The following is a 17275-nucleotide window of genomic DNA, read 5'->3' as shown; positions in this document are numbered from 1 at the left end:
TTCTGCCCATTTGAATCTTGTTGATCAAATCCTAGGTTTGACCAAGATTTAGACAAGTTTAACACGTGAAAACGAATAAGTAAGCCTGGATCCTTCTTAGTCACTCCAAAATGTACCAATTGATAGATGTGTTAACTTTGCTTCATGGAAAAATAATGTCATGTAAATGAGTTAACTTGGATTTCCTAGCCTTGAATCCATAGGAAACTTTGTTCTAATGCACTATAATAATCAACCGAGTTTTTACACCAACAGGTCTGTCACTTACGTGTGGTGCCCACGCGTGAGGTACCACACTTCAGTGAGCACAAGTCACGTGCAATAATAGGTACGCAAACTCCCAGCCATCTTCTTTGTCAAGAGAAGACGCATCAGGATGCGTATTGGAAGTCTCTGGGTCCTTCAGGATCCTTCGTTTGTCCCTCTCACACAAAAAAACAAATCTCTCTCATTCTCGGCCTCGCTCGACTCGCTCGCTCGCTCGCTCGCACCTCCTCCTGCTCCCTGACAAACCCTGCACAATAGTCAACATCGTCACCCGAAAAAGGGGAGACACCATAATGCTCTCCCTTCTTCTGTCCTTCCGAGTGATCCCTCTTCCTCCGAGTTTCACTAGCTAGACGGGCAAACACACATGTGCTGCATAGTAATAATAAAAAGGTAGAAAAATCGATATACGAATCTATAATTAAATAGGTTAAAATAGGGTTTTGCCCAGAACTACAGATCAAGGTTCAAAAAAATCCAACTACGGGGTTCGAACAACACGATTCGAATCCAAGAATTTTTTCTACCTCATCCAAATGGCCTCAAACTATAGGGTTAGCATCTATCTAGTGCAGTATGTGTGAAAATGTATGCACTATGTGTGCTATAACTTATATGTCTTTCAAATTTGAACCAAATTTGAATAAGTTTGAAGTATTTGAAAAAGGGGCTTTTGCTTAAACGTTTGAAACCCAAAACCACTTCTCTTCATGCTTAATTTCATAAGACAGAGTTTAGGGTTAGGGGTTAGATACATGATTTGTCTGGTTTGAATATGTCTAAACCTTGTTCATCAACTTTAATGCTAACTATATGACATAAGAAGACTATGTGCTTTGGTTTTTCATTTTTTTTTTGAATTTTATGCCCATATATTAGAATCTTGGTCAAATCCTAGGTTTGACAAAGATTTAAACAAGTTTAAAACATGAAAACGAAAAGGGAAGCTTGTATCCCTCTTAATTAGTCACTCTAATATGAAGATTTTGGGAGGTTTTTGAAATTTCCATGTTTGAAACCCAAAACCACTTCTCTTCAAGCTTGACTTCATAAGACAGAGCTTAGGGTTAGGGGGTAGATACATGATTTGTATGGTTTGAATATGTCCAAACCTTGTTAATGCATCAACTTGAATGCTTACTATATGACATAAGAAGACTATGTACTTTGGTTTTTCATTTTTCTGTTTTTTTTTAATTTTGTACCCATTTGAATCTTTTGGTCAAATCCTAGGTTTGACAAAGATTTAAACAAGTTTAAAATATGAAAATGAAAAGGTAAGCATGGATCCTTCTTAGTCACTCTAAAATAAAGCTTTTGGGAGGTTCTTGAAATTTCCATGTTTGAAACCCAAAACCACTTCTCTTCATGATTGATTTCATAAGACAGAGTTTAGGGTTAGGGGTTAGATACATGATTTGTATGGTTTGAATATGTCCAAACCTTGTTTATCAACTTCAATATGCTTACTATATGACATAAGAAGACTATGTACTTTGGTTTTTCATTTTTCTAATTTTTTTATTTTTCTGCCCATTTGAATCTTGGTCAAATCCTAGGGTTGACCATGATTTAAACAAGTTTATAACATGAATTGAAAAGGTAAGCATGGATCCTTATTAGTCACTCTAAAATGAAGCTTTTGGGATGTGTGTCCTTGAAATTTCCATGTTTGAAACCCAAAACGACTTCTCTTCATGCTAGACTTCATAAGATCGACTGAGTTTAGGCTTAGGGGTAGATACATGATTTGTATGGCTTCAATATGTCCAAACCTTGTTAATTTATCAACTTGAATGCTTGCTAGCTATATGACATACGAAGACTATATGCTTTGGTTTTTCATTTTTATGATTTTTTATGAATTTTATGCCCATTTGAATCTTTTGGTCAATCCTAGGTTTGACAAAGATTTAAACAAGTTCAAAATATGAAAATGAAAAGGTAAGCATGGATCCTTCTTAGTCACTCTAAAATAAAGCTTTTGGGAGGTTCTTGAAATTTCCATGTTTGAAACCCAAAACCACTTCTCTTCATGATTGACTTCATAAGACAGAGTTTAGGGTTAGGGGTAGATATATACATGAGTAGACCTTGTTTATCAACTTTAATGATTACTGTATATATGGCATAAGAATGCTCTGTGCATTGGTTTTTGATTTTTTTCTGAATTTGTATGCCCATTTGAATCTTGGTCAAATCCTAGGCGGTTTGACCAAGATTTAAACAAGTTTAAAACATGAAAATGAAAAGGGAAGTTTGTATCCTTATTAGTCACTCTAAAATGAAGCTTTTGGGATGTTCTTGAAATTTCCATGTTTGAAACCCAAAACGACTTCTCTTCATGCTAGACTTCATAAGATCGACAGGGGTAGATACATGATTTGTGTACGTGGTTTGGATATATCTAGACCTTGTTTATCAACTTTAATGCTTACGATATGACATATAAGAGGACTATGTGATTTGGTTTTTCATTTTTTATGATTTTTTTGAATTTTGTGCCCACCCATTTGTACCTTTGTCAAATCCTAGGTTTGATAATGATTTAAACAAGTTTAAAATATGAAATGCAAAGGTAAGCATGGATCCTTCTTAGTCACTCTAAAATGAAGCTTTTGGGAGGATTTTGAAATTCCCATGTTTGAAACCCAAAACCACTTCTCTTCAAGCTTGACTTCATAAGACAGAGTTTAGGGATAGGGGTAGATACATGATTTGTATGGTTTGAATATGTCCAAACCTTGTTAATTCATCAACTTGAATGCTTACTATATGACATAATAAGACTATATGCTTTTGTTTTTCATTTTTCTGTTTTTTTTTAATTTTATGCCCATTTGAATCTTTTGGTCAAATCCTAGGTTTGACAAAGATTTAAACAAGTTTAAAATATGAAAATGAAAAGGTAAGCATGGATCCTTCTTAGTCACTCTAAAATAAAGATTTTGGGAGGTTCTTGAAATTTCCATGTTTGAAACCCAAAACCACTTCTCTTCATGATTGACTTCATAAGACAGAGTTTAGGGTTAGGGGTAGATATATACATGAGTTGTCTAGTTTGAATATGTCTAGACCTTGTTTATCAACTTTAATGCTTACTATATATATGACATAAGAATGCTATGTGCATTGGTTTTTCATTCTTTTGATTTTTTCTGAATTTGTATGCCCATTTGAATCTTGGTCAAATCCTAGGCGGTTTGACCAAGATTTAAACAAGTTTAAAACATGAAAATGAAAAGGGAAGTTTGTATCCTTCTTAGTCATCACTCTAAAATGAACCTTTTGGGATGTTCTTGAAATTTCCATGTTTGAAACCCAAAACGACTTCTCTTCATGCTAGACTTCATAAGATCGACAGGGGTAGATACACACGATTTGTATGGTTTGGGTATATCTAGAGCTTGTTTATCAACGTGAATGCTTACGATATGACATAAGAAGACTATGTGATTTGGTTTTTCATTTTTCTGTTTTTTTTTGAATTTTGTGCCCATCCATTTGTATCTTGGTCAAATCCTAGGTTTGATAATGATTTAAACATGTTTAAAACATGAAAATGAAAAGGGGAGCATCGATCCTTCTTAGTCACTCTAAAATGAAGCTTTTGGGAGGGTTTTTGAAATTTCCATGTTTGAAACCCAAAACCACTTCTCTTCATGCTTGACTTCATAAGACAGAGTTTAGGGTTAGGGGTTAGATACATGATTTGTATGGTTTGAATATGTCCAAACCTTGATTATCAACTTCAATATGCTTACTATATGACATAAGAAGACTATGTACTTTGGTTTTTCATTTTTCTGATTTTTTTAATTTTTACGCCCATTTGAATCTTTTTCAAATCCTAGGTTTGATAATGATTTAAACAAGTTTAAAACATGAAAATGAAAAGGGAAGCATGTATCCTTCTTAGTCACTCTAAAATGAAGCTTTTGGGAGGTTTTTGAAATTTCCATGTTTGAAACCCAAACCACTTATCTTCACATGCTTGACTTCATAAGACAGAGTTTAGGGGTTAGGGGGTATAGATACATGATTTGTATGATTTGATATGTCTAGACCTTGTTTATCAACTTTAATGCTTACTATATGACATAAGAAGACTATGTGATTTGGTTTTTCATTTTTCTGTTTTTATTTTATTTTTCTGCCCATTTGAATCTTGTTGGTCAAATCCTAGGTTTGACCAAGATTTAGACAAGTTTAACACGTGAAAACGAATAAGTAAGCCTGGATCCTTCTTGGTCACTCCAAAATGTACCAATTGATAGATGTGTTAACTTTGCTTCATGGAAAAAATAATGTCATGTAAATGAGTTAACTTGGATTTCCTAGCCTTGAATCCATAGGAAACTTTGTTCTAATGCACTATAATAATCAACTGAGTTTTTACACCAACAGGTCTGTCACTTACGTGTGGTGCCCACGCGTGAGATCCCACACTTCAGTGAGCACAAGTCACGTGCAATAATAGGTACGCAAACTCCCAGCCATCTTCTTTGTCAAGAGAAGACGCATCAGGATGCGTATTGGAAGTCTCTGGGTCCTTCAGGATCCTTCGTTTGTCCCTCTCACACACAAAAAACGAATCTCTCTCATTCTCGGCCTCGCTCGACTCGCTCGCTCGCTCGCTCGCACCTCCTCCTGCTCACTGACAAACCCTGCACAATAGTCAACATCGTGACCCGAAAAAGGGGAGACACCATAATGCTCTCCCTTCTTCTGTCCTTCCGAGTGATCCCTCTTCCTCCGAGTTTCACTAGCTAGACGGGCAAACACACATGTGCTGCATAGTAATAATAAAAAGGTAGAAAAATCGATATACGAATCTATAATTAAATAGGTTAAAATAGGGTTTTGCCCAGAACTACAGATCAAGGTTCAAAAAAATCCAACTACGGGGTTCGAACAACACGATTCGAATCCAAGAATTTTTTCTACCTCATCCAAATGGCCTCAAACTATAGGGTTAGCATCTATCTAGTGCAGTATGTGTGAAAATGTATGCACTATGTGTGCTATAACTTGTATGTCTTTCAAATTTGAACCAAATTTGAATAAGTTTGAAGTATTTGAAAAAGGGGCTTTTGGCTTAAACGTTTGAAACCCAAAACCACTTCTCTTCATGCTTGATTTCATAAGACAGAGTTTAGGGTTAGGGGTTAGATACATGATTTGTCTGGTTTGAATATGTCTAAACCTTGTTCATCAACTTTAATGCTAACTATATGACATAAGAAGACTATGTGCTTTGGTTTTTCATTTTTTTTTGAATTTTATGCCCATATATTAGAATCTTGGTCAAATCCTAGGTTTGACAAAGATTTAAACAAGTTTAAAACATGAAAACGGAAAGGGAAGCTTGTATCCCTCTTAATTAGTCACTCTAATATGAAGATTTTGGGAGGTTTTTGAAATTTCCATGTTTGAAACCCAAAACCACTTCTCTTCAAGCTTGACTTCATAAGACAGAGCTTAGGGTTAGGGGGTAGATACATGATTTGTATGGTTTGAATATGTCCAAACCTTGTTAATGCATCAACTTGAATGCTTACTATATGACATAAGAAGACTATGTACTTTGGTTTTTCATTTTTCTTTTTTTTTTATTTTGTGCCCATTTGAATCTTTTGGTCAAATCCTAGGTTTGACAAAGATTTAAACAAGTTTAAAATATGAAAATGAAAAGGTAAGCATGGATCCTTCTTAGTCACTCTAAAATAAAGCTTTTGGGAGGTTCTTGAAATTTCCATGTTTGAAACCCAAAACCACTTCTCTTCATGATTGATTTCATAAGACAGAGTTTAGGGTTAGGGGTTAGATACATGATTTGTATGGTTTGAATATGTCCAAACCTTGTTTATCAACTTCAATATGCTTACTATATGACATAATAAGACTATGTACTTTAGTTTTTCATTTTTCTAATTTTTTATTTTTCTGCCCATTTGAATCTTGGTCAAATCCTAGGGTCGACCATGATTTAAACAAGTTTATAACATGAATTGAAAAGGTAAGCATGGATCCTTCTTAGTCACTCTAAAATGAAGCTTTTGGGATGTGTGTCCTTGAAATTTCCATGTTTGAAACCCAAAACGACTTCTCTTCATGCTAGACTTCATAAGATCGACCGAGTTTAGGGTTAGGGGTAGATACATGATTTGTATGGCTTCAATATGTCCAAACCTTGTTAATTTATCAACTGGAATGCTTGCTAGCTATATGAATACGAAGACTATATGCTTTGGTTTTTCATTTTTATGATTTTTTATGAATTTTATGCCCATTTGAATCTTTTGGTCAATCCTAGGTTTGACAAAGATTTAAACAAGTTCAAAATATGAAAATGAAAAGGTAAGCATGGATCCTTCTTAGTCACTCTAAAATAAAGCTTTTGGGAGGTTCTTGAAATTTCCATGTTTGAAACCCAAAACCACTTCTCTTCATTATTGACTTCATAAGACAGAGTTAAGGGTTAGGGGTAGATATATACATGAGTTGTCTGGTTTGAATATGTCTAGACCTTGTTTATCAACTTTAATGCTTACTGTATATATGGCATAAAAATGCTATGTGCATTGGTTTTTGATTTTTTTCCAGAATTTGTATGCCCATTTGAATCTTGGTCAAATCCTAGGCGGTTTGACCAAAATTTAAACAAGTTTAAAACATGAAAATGAAAAGGGAAGTTTGTATCCTTATTAGTCACTCTAAAATGAAGCTTTTGGGATGTTCTTGAAATTTCCATGTTTGAAACCCAAAACGACTTCTCTTCATGCTAGACTTCATAAGATCGACAGGGGTAGATACATGATTTGTGTACGTGGTTTGGATATATCTAGACCTTGTTTATCAACTTTAATGCTTACGATATGTGTTGGGGGGATGACCCCTGGTATGCCAAAGGCATGCCAAACCGGATGGTTTGAGCCATCAGGATACCGGTTAGATGTTCATGCCGGAGTCTAAGATAGGCGTTTGGCTGAACAGGCTAAACCGGTATCCTCATAAGAGGGATACCGGAACCGGATAGAAAAGGTACCGGGCCACCGGTAGGAAGGGCTTGTCGGCAAAGCTGGTCAAAGATCCTCTCCAGAGCTAGAAGACAAAGATGAGCTAAGCAAAGTAGCTTTAAACGAAGGGCTGACGATAAAGAAGAAGATGACGAAGAAAGAAGCCGGATGACCTCAGCATCACAGATTAACCTAGACCCCGGTGTCATCTATGATTAAAGTAGCTTTGTACAGTAGCTGATAAAGTAGTTTGTCCAGTCAAAGATGCCATTAGGGTTTCTTGCACTGTAAGCCACCCTCTCCCCTATATAAGGAGAGGGGGCAGCCCTTCTTCATGGGCACGCATGGATGTATGTAGACAGAACCTGTAACCTGTGTGAATCAATGAACATGGTGATCTAGAGGGAGTTCTTCCTTGTGTCTTTCTTCTTCAACCTCTGGCCTTGGCCAAGTTCTTGAGGAAACCATCCGGAATCTCTTCCCACCTGATCACAAACCCTCCCCCGAATCCTCTTGCGTCCATTCGGCCCCAATCTAAGCCATCCTATGGCATCTGCTCGTTCACCACGACGACAGTTGGCGCCCACCGTGGGGCATGAAGTGGCGCTTGATGGAGTTCACATTCGGGCGGGCGTCCTCGAGATCTCCGGCGAGCGTACGGTGTCCGCGTTGGTGCAGCGCATCTACGCCATGGACTTCATCAACGACAACGCGGGCTGCTTCGCCAACGGCGGCGTCTTCCCCAAGAACGGCCGCATCATCGAGTTCAGCAGCCACCGCATCTACTTCGGCACCGTCCCCGTGCGCCAGCGCCTTTCGCCGGTGCTGGTGGCACCGGACCCGCCAAGATGGCTCTGTGCTGGCCGCGCCGCCGGCAGCGTTGAGGTAATGATGACCGGTGTGGCTGGTGCAGGAAAGGAAGCTGCGGTAGAAGATGCTGGTCGCGCGGTTTCGACCCGTGCGGCTAAGCCACCGCTGGAGCGAGGCGCTCGCGCAGCGGGAGCGTCATCCGCGCCACCGGAGACACCCCTCCAGGCGGCGATGAACGTCCTCGCCACCCCCATCGCGCAGAACATCGACCCGGCAGCGGCTCAGGCGGAGCTGGAGGCGCAGCGCCAGAAGATGCTCGAGAGCGGCAAGGACATCGTCAGGGCGCAGCGCGAGCTGAACCTAACCGTACGTGAGTATAACGCTGCCCATGGCTTTGCTTCTGTTAGCGCGCATGCTGCCAGGATGCCGGAAAACCGGCTGAAAGCTCGCAACCTAGATCAAGATTTGCGCAAAGAGATTCTTACCGGCAAGAGTGCCTCTGCATCTGTTAGCATCGTGGAAAGGCCTAAGTATAGCAGCCCGGATAAAACTATAAAAGCTGCTAAAGCTACTGTAGAGCTATGCGAGTCGCTTTCCGGAGAGGCTTTGGCAAAACAGCAAGAGCGTGTTAGAGAGCTGCTGGAAACTATTGAGCAGCAAAATGCTGAGCAGCTGGCTAAGCTGAACAAGGCAGCGGCCTCAAAATCCGCGCGTTTGACAAAGAATGCCGGTAGCAAGTCCCATGGGCAGGCATCGTCCCCCCACCCGGATAGAAGGAGAGAAAAAGAAGTGAATGCGCAGCAGATGACTGTGTACGATCCGGTTCTTGCCGGAAAGCAACAAGACGGGCAACATGATGCCGGTAGAAAAAGCCAAGGGGCAGAGCGAGGCTACGCCAGAGGCAATGCCGGAAACAATCATGCCGGTAGATATGAGACCGGGCAAAACTATCGAGCTGCAAGGGCAGCGTACGATGAGGAGGAAATGGATCCCCCAAGGTACCGGCAGGCAAGGGCCGCGGTACCGGAATGTTACGATGAAGCTGATTCTGCAAGACCGGCAGCATACCGGAACACATTGGGAGAACGCTTGGGAGAAAGATACTTACCGGAACGGGATGCAAGGCACCGTCTGGATAGAGTGTACTTGTCGGAAATGATCGAGGAGGAAGGTCCTCCAGGTCCAAAGTGCTTTGGCCCAAGGATCATGAAAGAAAAACCACCAGTTCGCAACTTTATGTTGCCCCGTGACACAAAAACATACGATGGCGCCATGAAGCCGGAAGATTGGCTCGCGGATTACGTGACCGCGGTATACGTCGCAGGCGGTGGAGGAACCGTAGCAGGAGGAGGAAACCGGCGTTGGGCCGTGAGGATCATACCATCGTTTTTGGTTGGACCGGCAAGAATCTGGCTAAACAACTTGCCGGCAGGAAGCATAAATGGCTGGCTGGATTTTGAGGAGGCTTTTGTGAGCAATTTCAGCAGCACCTATCAGAGGCCAAACAGGCCGCAGCAACTTGCTCTGTGCGTGCAGCGCCCGAACGAAACAGACCGGGATTATCTGGCCCGGTGGAACACCACAAGGAACTCCTGTGAAGGGGTAATCGAGGCACAGGCCATTGCTTGGTTTAGCAGTGGATGCAGAAGAGGTTCACCGTTGTGGCAAAAGTTGCAGCGCAACATGCCGACAACGTTGGCAGAGATGATACGTGTGGCGGATAGCTATGCGTTGGGAGACCCAACGCAGCCGGCGGTGCAACCTGAGCCGGAACAGCTGCGCCACGAACAACACCGGGATAACCGGAATAACAAAAGAAGGGAAGATTTTCCGGATCAAAGGTACGGTCCGCAGCAAGTTGCTGCTGTGCAGGAAAACTCTGAGGCCAGCGGCAGTCAGAGGCAGAAAACCGGATCGCAGCCATGGGCGGGTCCTAAGAAACAATGGGTGGAAAAGAAACCCTGGGTCCAGAAAAGAAACTGGCAAGAACCCGCAAAATACACCATGGAAGCTGCCATGGATCAACCTTGCCGGTGGCACACACCGAATCCGGCGCACCCGTCAAACCATCTGACGAAGGATTGTACCTGGACCAAGTACTTGATGCAAAAGGGAGCGGTAAAAGATGCGCAACCGCCACAAGACATGCCGCGGCAGCAGCAACAGCTACCACCACCACCGCCACTTACCGGGGCAAACGCCTTACCGATGCAGCCAAACCGGCAGCAGTACCAGCAAGTTAACCGGGTGGAACAAGATGATCAACCACCTCCACCAGCACCTTTGGGCCGGAATGTTTACGAAGACCCGCATCTGTGCTGTGTTGTCTTTGTCACTGAGCCAACAGACAGGCAAAGCGTGCACCGCCGCTCCATGGAGGTCAATGCTGTGATGCCGGCATTTCCCAAATACATGATGTGGTCCAATCAGGAAATTACCTGGTCATCTAAGGATCACCCTAAGATCATGCCGAATCCGGGTGGATATGCTCTTGTTGTGGACCCTATCATGAAAGGGCCGCAAACTCGAGTGAAGTTCAGCAAGGTGCTGATAGACAATGGCAGCAGCATAAACATCATGTACAAGCACACCATGCATACGCTGGGCATAACAGAAAACATGCTTCAGCCAACGCGCACAACGTTCCACGGGATCGTCCCTGGCTTGTCCTGTGCCCCGATAGGAAAAGTTCGAGTGGACGTGGCATTTGGAGGACGTGACAATTGCCGGGTGGAAAATCTGGAGTTTGAGGTGGTGGATCTAGACAGTCCCTACCATGCATTGCTGGGGAGACCGGCATTGGCAGCCTACATGGCCACAACTCATACGGCCTACCTCAAGATGAAGATGCCGGCACCTCGTGGACCATTGACTGTGGTGGGGAACTATAAGGTCTCACTGGAAACTGCATCTGCCGGATCGAACCTAGCGGAATCGCTGGTGATCGCGAAGGAAAAGAAAAGAGTGCAGACGGGCACATTTGCGGCTGGCTCAGTCCTCACAATTGAGCTTAGCGGCAATGAGTGAAAACATGGGCTCACCGGCATTCAAGCCAACAAATGAGACAAAGGACATCGTGCTGGATCCGGCTTACCCAGAGCGCACCGTTCGTATCGGTGCCGGTCTTGATCAAGCATAGGAAAGCGCGCTCGTCAGCTTCCTCCGTGAGAATCGGAATATCTTTGCCTGGTCAACTGATGATTTGGTAGGTGTTCCGAGGGAGCTGGCTGAGCACTCCTTAAACGTCCGAAAAGATGCCAAGCCGGTGCGGCAACCACTACGCCGGTTCGCTGAAGATAGAAGAAAGATCATAGGAGAAGAGGTAACCAAACTGCTTGTTGCCGGATTCATTGTGGAGGTCACGCACACAGAGTGGCTGGCCAATCCGGTAATGGTTGAAAAGAAGAAAGATGAGAACCTGGAGGCAAAAGCTCCGAAGGTGTGGCGCATGTGCATCGACTACACCAACCTGAACAAGGCTTGCCCAAGAGATCCTTTTCCTCTACCACGAATCGATCAAGTGATTGATTCAACTGCTGGGTGTGAGTTGTTGTCCTTCCTGGATGCGTATTCTGGTTTCCACCAGATTCCCTTGAAAAAGGAAGATCAAATAAAAACTGCGTTCATTACCCCGCACGGGGCTTATTGCTATGTTACTATGCCTTTTGGTTTGCGCAACGCTGGTGCAACGTACCAGCGCTGTATGCAAAAATGCTTGTTTGATCAAATTGGAAAAAATGTGCAAGTCTATGTGGATGACATTGTGATAAAAACTAAGGTAAAGAACACCTTAATCGATGACATCCGGCAAACATTCGATAACCTAAGGCGGTTCCGGATGAAACTCAATCCGGCAAAATGCACCTTTGGTGTCCCTGCCGGCAAGCTGCTCGGTTTCCTGGTATCAAGCCGGGGCATAGAAGTTAATCCGGTAAAAATCCGGGCAATAGAAAGAATGGCTATCCCTCGAGAGTTAAAAGATGTGCAAAAGTTTACCGGAAGCTTGGCATCGCTAAGCCGGTTTGTAAGCAGGTTGGGAGAGAAAGCTCTACCGCTCTACGCTCTCATGAAAAAATCTGACACGTTCGTCTGGACCCCTCAGGCAGATGCAGCGTTTAAAGAGCTAAAAACAATGCTAGCCACAGCGCCCATACTGGCTTCACCTCTAGAAAGGGAGCCTATGCTGTTATACATAGCAGCAACAAACCGGGTCGTGAGTGTAGTGGTTGTGGTTGAAAGAGAAGAGGAAGGAAAAACCGTCCAGAGGCCGGTATACTACCTGAGCGAGCTGCTCTCCCTCTCAAAACAAAACTACCCTCACTTCCAGAAAATGACTTATGGCGTGTACATGGCCGCCACCAAACTCAAGCACTACTTTGAGGAGCACCCCATGAAGGTGGTGAGCGAAGCACCAATTTCCGACATCATGTGCAACAAAGACGCCAGCGGCCGGATTGCAAAATGGGCAATCCAGATATCACCGTACGTGCCGGTATATGAAAGAAGAGATGCCATAAAGTCACAGGCTTTGGCTGATTTCCTTGTTGATTGGGCGGAGATGCAATACAAACCGCCGGATCAGAGGATAGAGTACTGGAAGATGCACTTTGATGGATCCAAGCTCAAGGAGGGTCTAGGTGCCGGTGTGGTGCTCACTTCACCAAAAGGAGACCACCTCCGATATGTCTTGCAAGTGCATTTCAGGGCATCGAATAATGTCGCTGAATATGAAGCTTTGATCCATGGGCTTAAAGTCGCAAAAGAAATCGGTGCACACCGGATCATTTGCTATGGCGATTCAGATCTTGTGGTACAGCAGTGTTCCGGAGATTGGGATGCAAAAGATGCCAATATGGCCTCGTACCGGTTTCACGTGCAAAAGATTGCCGGATTCTTCGAAGGTTGTGAGTTTCACCATGTGCCACGCGCGGAAAATGAAGCCGCGGATGCTTTGTCCAAGCTGGGCTCATCTAGGCAAGAAATTCCTCCCGGAATAGCTTTGGCTCACTTAAGAGTGCCATCGATCAAACCAAGCCCGGAATCAGAATCAATTTTTGTACCGGAGTCACACGTAGTACCCATGGATATCGATGAAGGGAACCCGGGGACTGCTCCGGCAAGATCGGGAACTGCTCCGGCAAGCTCGGGGACTGCTGTACCCATACCGGAAGAAATGATGCTGGTGGATAGCATGGAGATAGATGCACCGGTGTTTTCGGTTCGAGAGATACCGTCATGGGTTAAACCTATTAAGGAGTTCCTGATCAACGGCACCTTGCCGGCTGACGAAAACGAGTCAAGGAGGATACAAAGAAGGTCCAAAGCATACACGTTCATCAACGGTGAGGTGTACAAGAGAAGCGTTACCGGTGTCCTTCAAAGATGTGTGGAACCGGAGGAAGGGAAAGAAATGCTTGAGGAAATTCACCAAGGAGAATGTGGGCATCATGCTTCATCAAGGGCGCTAGTAGCAAAAGTATTCCGGCATGGGTTCTATTGGCCCACTGCTTTGGAGAACGCTGAGGATTTGGTAAGAAAATGCAACGGCTGCCAGAGGTACGCCAAGCAAAATCATACCCCAGCATCCGGTTTAAAGACAATACCGTTAACATGGCCATTCGCCGTTTGGTGCCTTGACATGGTTGGACCATTCAAAACTGCAAGAAGCAGCATGACTCACATCTTGGTCATGGTGGATAAGTTCACCAAATGGCTAGAAGTGAAACCTATCGCAAAGTGTGATGGGCATACAGCGGTGAGATTCCTAAAAGATGTCATTTTGCGGTATGGATACCCGCACAGCATCATCACTGATAATGGAACCAACTTTGCTCAAGGTGAGTTCAAAAGGTTCTGTGAGGACAACAACATCCGGTTGGATTTGTGCTCAGTGGCCCACCCTCAGGGCAATGGCCAGGTGGAAAGAATGAATGCTTTGGTGCTTTCCGGTATCAAGCCTAGACTCATTGATGCAGTGGAGAAGTCACCGGGATGTTGGCTCGATGAGCTACCATCAGTTCTGTGGAGTATAAGAACAACCCCAAACCGGTCTACCGGATACACTCCCCTTCTTCATGGTTTATGGAGCGAAGCGGTCATACCAACCGACATCATTCATGATTCACCAAGGGTACAGCTCTATCTTGAGCAAGAGGTCAAAGAGGCCGAGAAAATGATGTCGACTTGCTGGAAGAAGCAAGAGAGCTGGCTCACGGCAAGAACAGCCATTTATCGGCCAAAACCTAAGACGCTATCATAACCGGAAGGTTAACCCGAGAGTTTTCCGGGAAGGAGATCTTGTACTTCGCACAGTGCAGCGCACTTTGAAGGCCGGCATAAGCTTTTGCCACCATGGGAAGGTCCCTTCATTGTAAGCAAGGTGCTTCACAATGATGCGTACTACTTGATAGATGCACAGGAGTGGAAGAAAGGAAAGGCGGACAGGTCCGGAGAGGAGAGCAAACGTCCATGGAACGTAGCTCTGTTGCATCCTTTCTACTCTTGAAGTGGTGGTGTAAGAAGTTCCTTTTTGTACCTTATATGCTATGAATAAAAGATGCCGGAACCTTGAATGAATCTCGGGGACTACCCCAATAAGGTTGCATGTAACTTGTCTATTTTTTCAGTTTACCGGTTGCTTATTGAATGTTTTTTCTTTCCGGTTTAGTAGTGTGCTAAATCCTACCGGAGTCTTCGACTCTGCTGCTGTCCATAAACCGGCTTCATGGCAAGCAAGATAAACCGGTAGGAGATAAGCACATGAACTGCGAAAAGGGAGAGCAGGAAAGAACAATCCGGAAAATTTAACTAACCCCGGTTAAACCGGTTTTTTGCAAAATTTCAAAGTTATTTCTAAGTTCAAGAAGATGCTTGTTTGGTGAAAGAACCTTGTGCTCATACGCCAAAGAACGCCCAGAGAAGGCAGGAAGAGCCAAGGCAAAAGAACCAAGTATGCATCAAATTGGATGCGGAAACAATTGGGAAATCTTTGCAGTACAGGATAAAAGCAGAACCAAAAGCAAGTGTGCTAAGGCAAACTTAGAAATATTTAGCTACCGGTATAACTTACCGGCATGAAATGTTGTACCACAACCAAAAGCAGATTTAAAGTTTTACATCATAGACCCCGGCATACCGGGGCAGAATTTAACGGACATTGTTTTAAGTTAACCAGGACAAAGAAACATATCACAGGCAGACATTGCATAAGAGCAGGTAATCAGATAGCAGGGGCATCAGGCGGAGCAGCACCGGCCTCGGTGTCTTCAGGGGGAGCAGTGCTGGCCTCGGGAGCTTCCGGCGGCGCGTCCTCAGCAGCCTCATCTTCATCTCCCTCGTCTTCTTCTTCCTCATCGCTGAGGTAGTCCTTGACGCCAGGAGGGGGAGGGATGAAGGTGCGGACCTCAGCATACTCAGCAAGCCGGTATGCCCGGTCCTGCCGCTTTGCGGTGAGCGCCGGATCTGTGTCCGTGGGAGCATCTGCGCGTACGCCTTGGAGAGCATCCAGATCAAGAGCAGGATACCACGAGCACACGGAGCGCAGCGCCGTGTCAGCTCCGGCATGAGCCGCGGAGCATTGCCACTCGCGGATCCGATGCCCGGCATCATTAAGCCGCGCGGCGGTGAGCGTGATGTTCCCCGGCAGCTCCTCCTCAGGCCACAGGACCTTGAAGACTTGGATGGCGGCGGCTGGCAGGTCAGCAAGAAGCCGGTCGACGGAGCGCATGTGCTGGACACGCGCGGAGAGGGCGACAAGATAGTCGTACCCATCCCAGTGCGCGTCCAGATTGGGAAATTCCCGCGCAATCCGATCCTCCCTCACCTTCTTCAAGGCATAAACCTGGGATTCCGGGAAATGCTCTACAGAAAAAAGAAAAAAGGCATAAAAACGAGACACCGGAAAAAGCATGTCGGAAAAAGCATGTCGGAAAAAGCAAGAAACAAAGATACATCTTCAAAAGGAGAAAGCTTATAAGCGAAAGAAAGGACAAGGCAAGGACTTACGGAGAGCCAGCGCGTCTATCTTCATAATCAACCGATCGTATTCCCGGTGATCGGTGGTCATGGTGTCAATGAGGCGCTCCGCTGCCTTCCGCGATTTCCTCTCCTCCTCCAGCTCTGCCGTTAAGACGGTGTTGGAGTTCGTGGAGTCCTCCACGACCTCCGCCAGCCTGGCCTCCGCTGCAACCTGGGCGTCCTTCAAGGCTTGCTCATGCCGGAGCGCGGCTTGTATAGCCTGTTCCTTGAGCTCCCCCAGGGCGGTCTTCTGGGCCTCCAGTGCCTCGTTGTGCTCCTTGAGGAGCTGCTCCTTCTCGCCTAAGTACCGGAAAGAAAAGTCTTAGCAAGCAACAATAGATGAAATGAAAAAAGGAACGGGTTAGCAGAAAAAGAAAGGATGGTACCTTGAAGCTTGGCGACCTGGGCCTTCAGGGCCTCGATGGTAGCTTCCGGAACAACTGTTAAGCAAAAGAGTGCATAAGTATCAAAGAAAGAAACAGTCCGGTGAAAAGATGCCGGAGGGGAAAGAAACAAACCTTGGCAGTGGCTGTGGGCCTCAGCAAGGTCCCGGTGCTCCCACAGAAGCTCCTCAAAGAGTTGCTTCCGGGCGTCGGCAGTGCTCTGTTCAAGGGAAGATGGGTGTGAGAAAGAAAGAAACAAGGTTTCAACCCGAAACTCGGGGACTGGCCATGCCGGTTTCGCATGCCTCTAGTTAAAGTTTCGCGCCGAAAACTGCATTTTCACCACGAAACTCGGGGACTGGGAGAATAGATAAGATCCGGAAAGAAAAGAAACCGGCATCAACAAAAATAAAAGAAAGTTGGCAAAACTTACCACCACGTTGTTGGTAGCATCGTACCAGGCACTGTCAAACTCTTTCATGGCGCGTTTAAGCCGCGAGAAGTGTTCTTCAGTGCACCGAGCCCCGGCAGGATCTGGTGCCGGAAGGCGATCCTTCCCCAGGCCGCGGGTAGAAGCGGAGATATCCGCCTCATTCCACTTCTGGGCATAGGGGAGAAGGTGCCCCAGGTCCTTGCCCACGCGCTTCAGATCAACAATCCGGCCCAGGAGGCCGGTAGGCTTGTCCTGGGCAGCGATAGCAGCGGGGCCAACGTGCAGCACCACGTCCCCCGAGCCGCTTGAGGCGGCGCCCTCCACAGCCTTGCCGCGGGAAGCCCCGG

General features: G+C 45.0%; 1 protein-coding gene across 1 annotated transcript in view; it reads right to left on the bottom strand.

Moving 5' to 3' along the window:
• The window catches only part of LOC139838958 (uncharacterized), a 51008-nt gene extending 34032 nt beyond the window's left edge, over positions 1-16976 (bottom strand). The window contains exons 1-4 of the mRNA XM_071828971.1: positions 16929-16976; positions 16631-16715; positions 16499-16552; positions 16258-16412 (exon numbers count right to left, since the gene is read on the bottom strand). Coding sequence (XP_071685072.1) covers positions 16258-16412; positions 16499-16552; positions 16631-16715; positions 16929-16976 — 342 coding nt within the window. The remainder of the gene's footprint in view (positions 1-16257; positions 16413-16498; positions 16553-16630; positions 16716-16928) is intronic.
• Positions 16977-17275: the final 299 nt, after the last annotated feature.

Source organism: Lolium perenne, chromosome 4 (assembly GCF_019359855.2).
Source record: "Lolium perenne isolate Kyuss_39 chromosome 4, Kyuss_2.0, whole genome shotgun sequence".
NCBI lineage: Eukaryota > Viridiplantae > Streptophyta > Magnoliopsida > Poales > Poaceae > Lolium > Lolium perenne.
The sequence above is the reverse complement of the archived record's forward strand: the minus strand, read 5'-3'. Positions and strand labels throughout refer to the sequence as shown.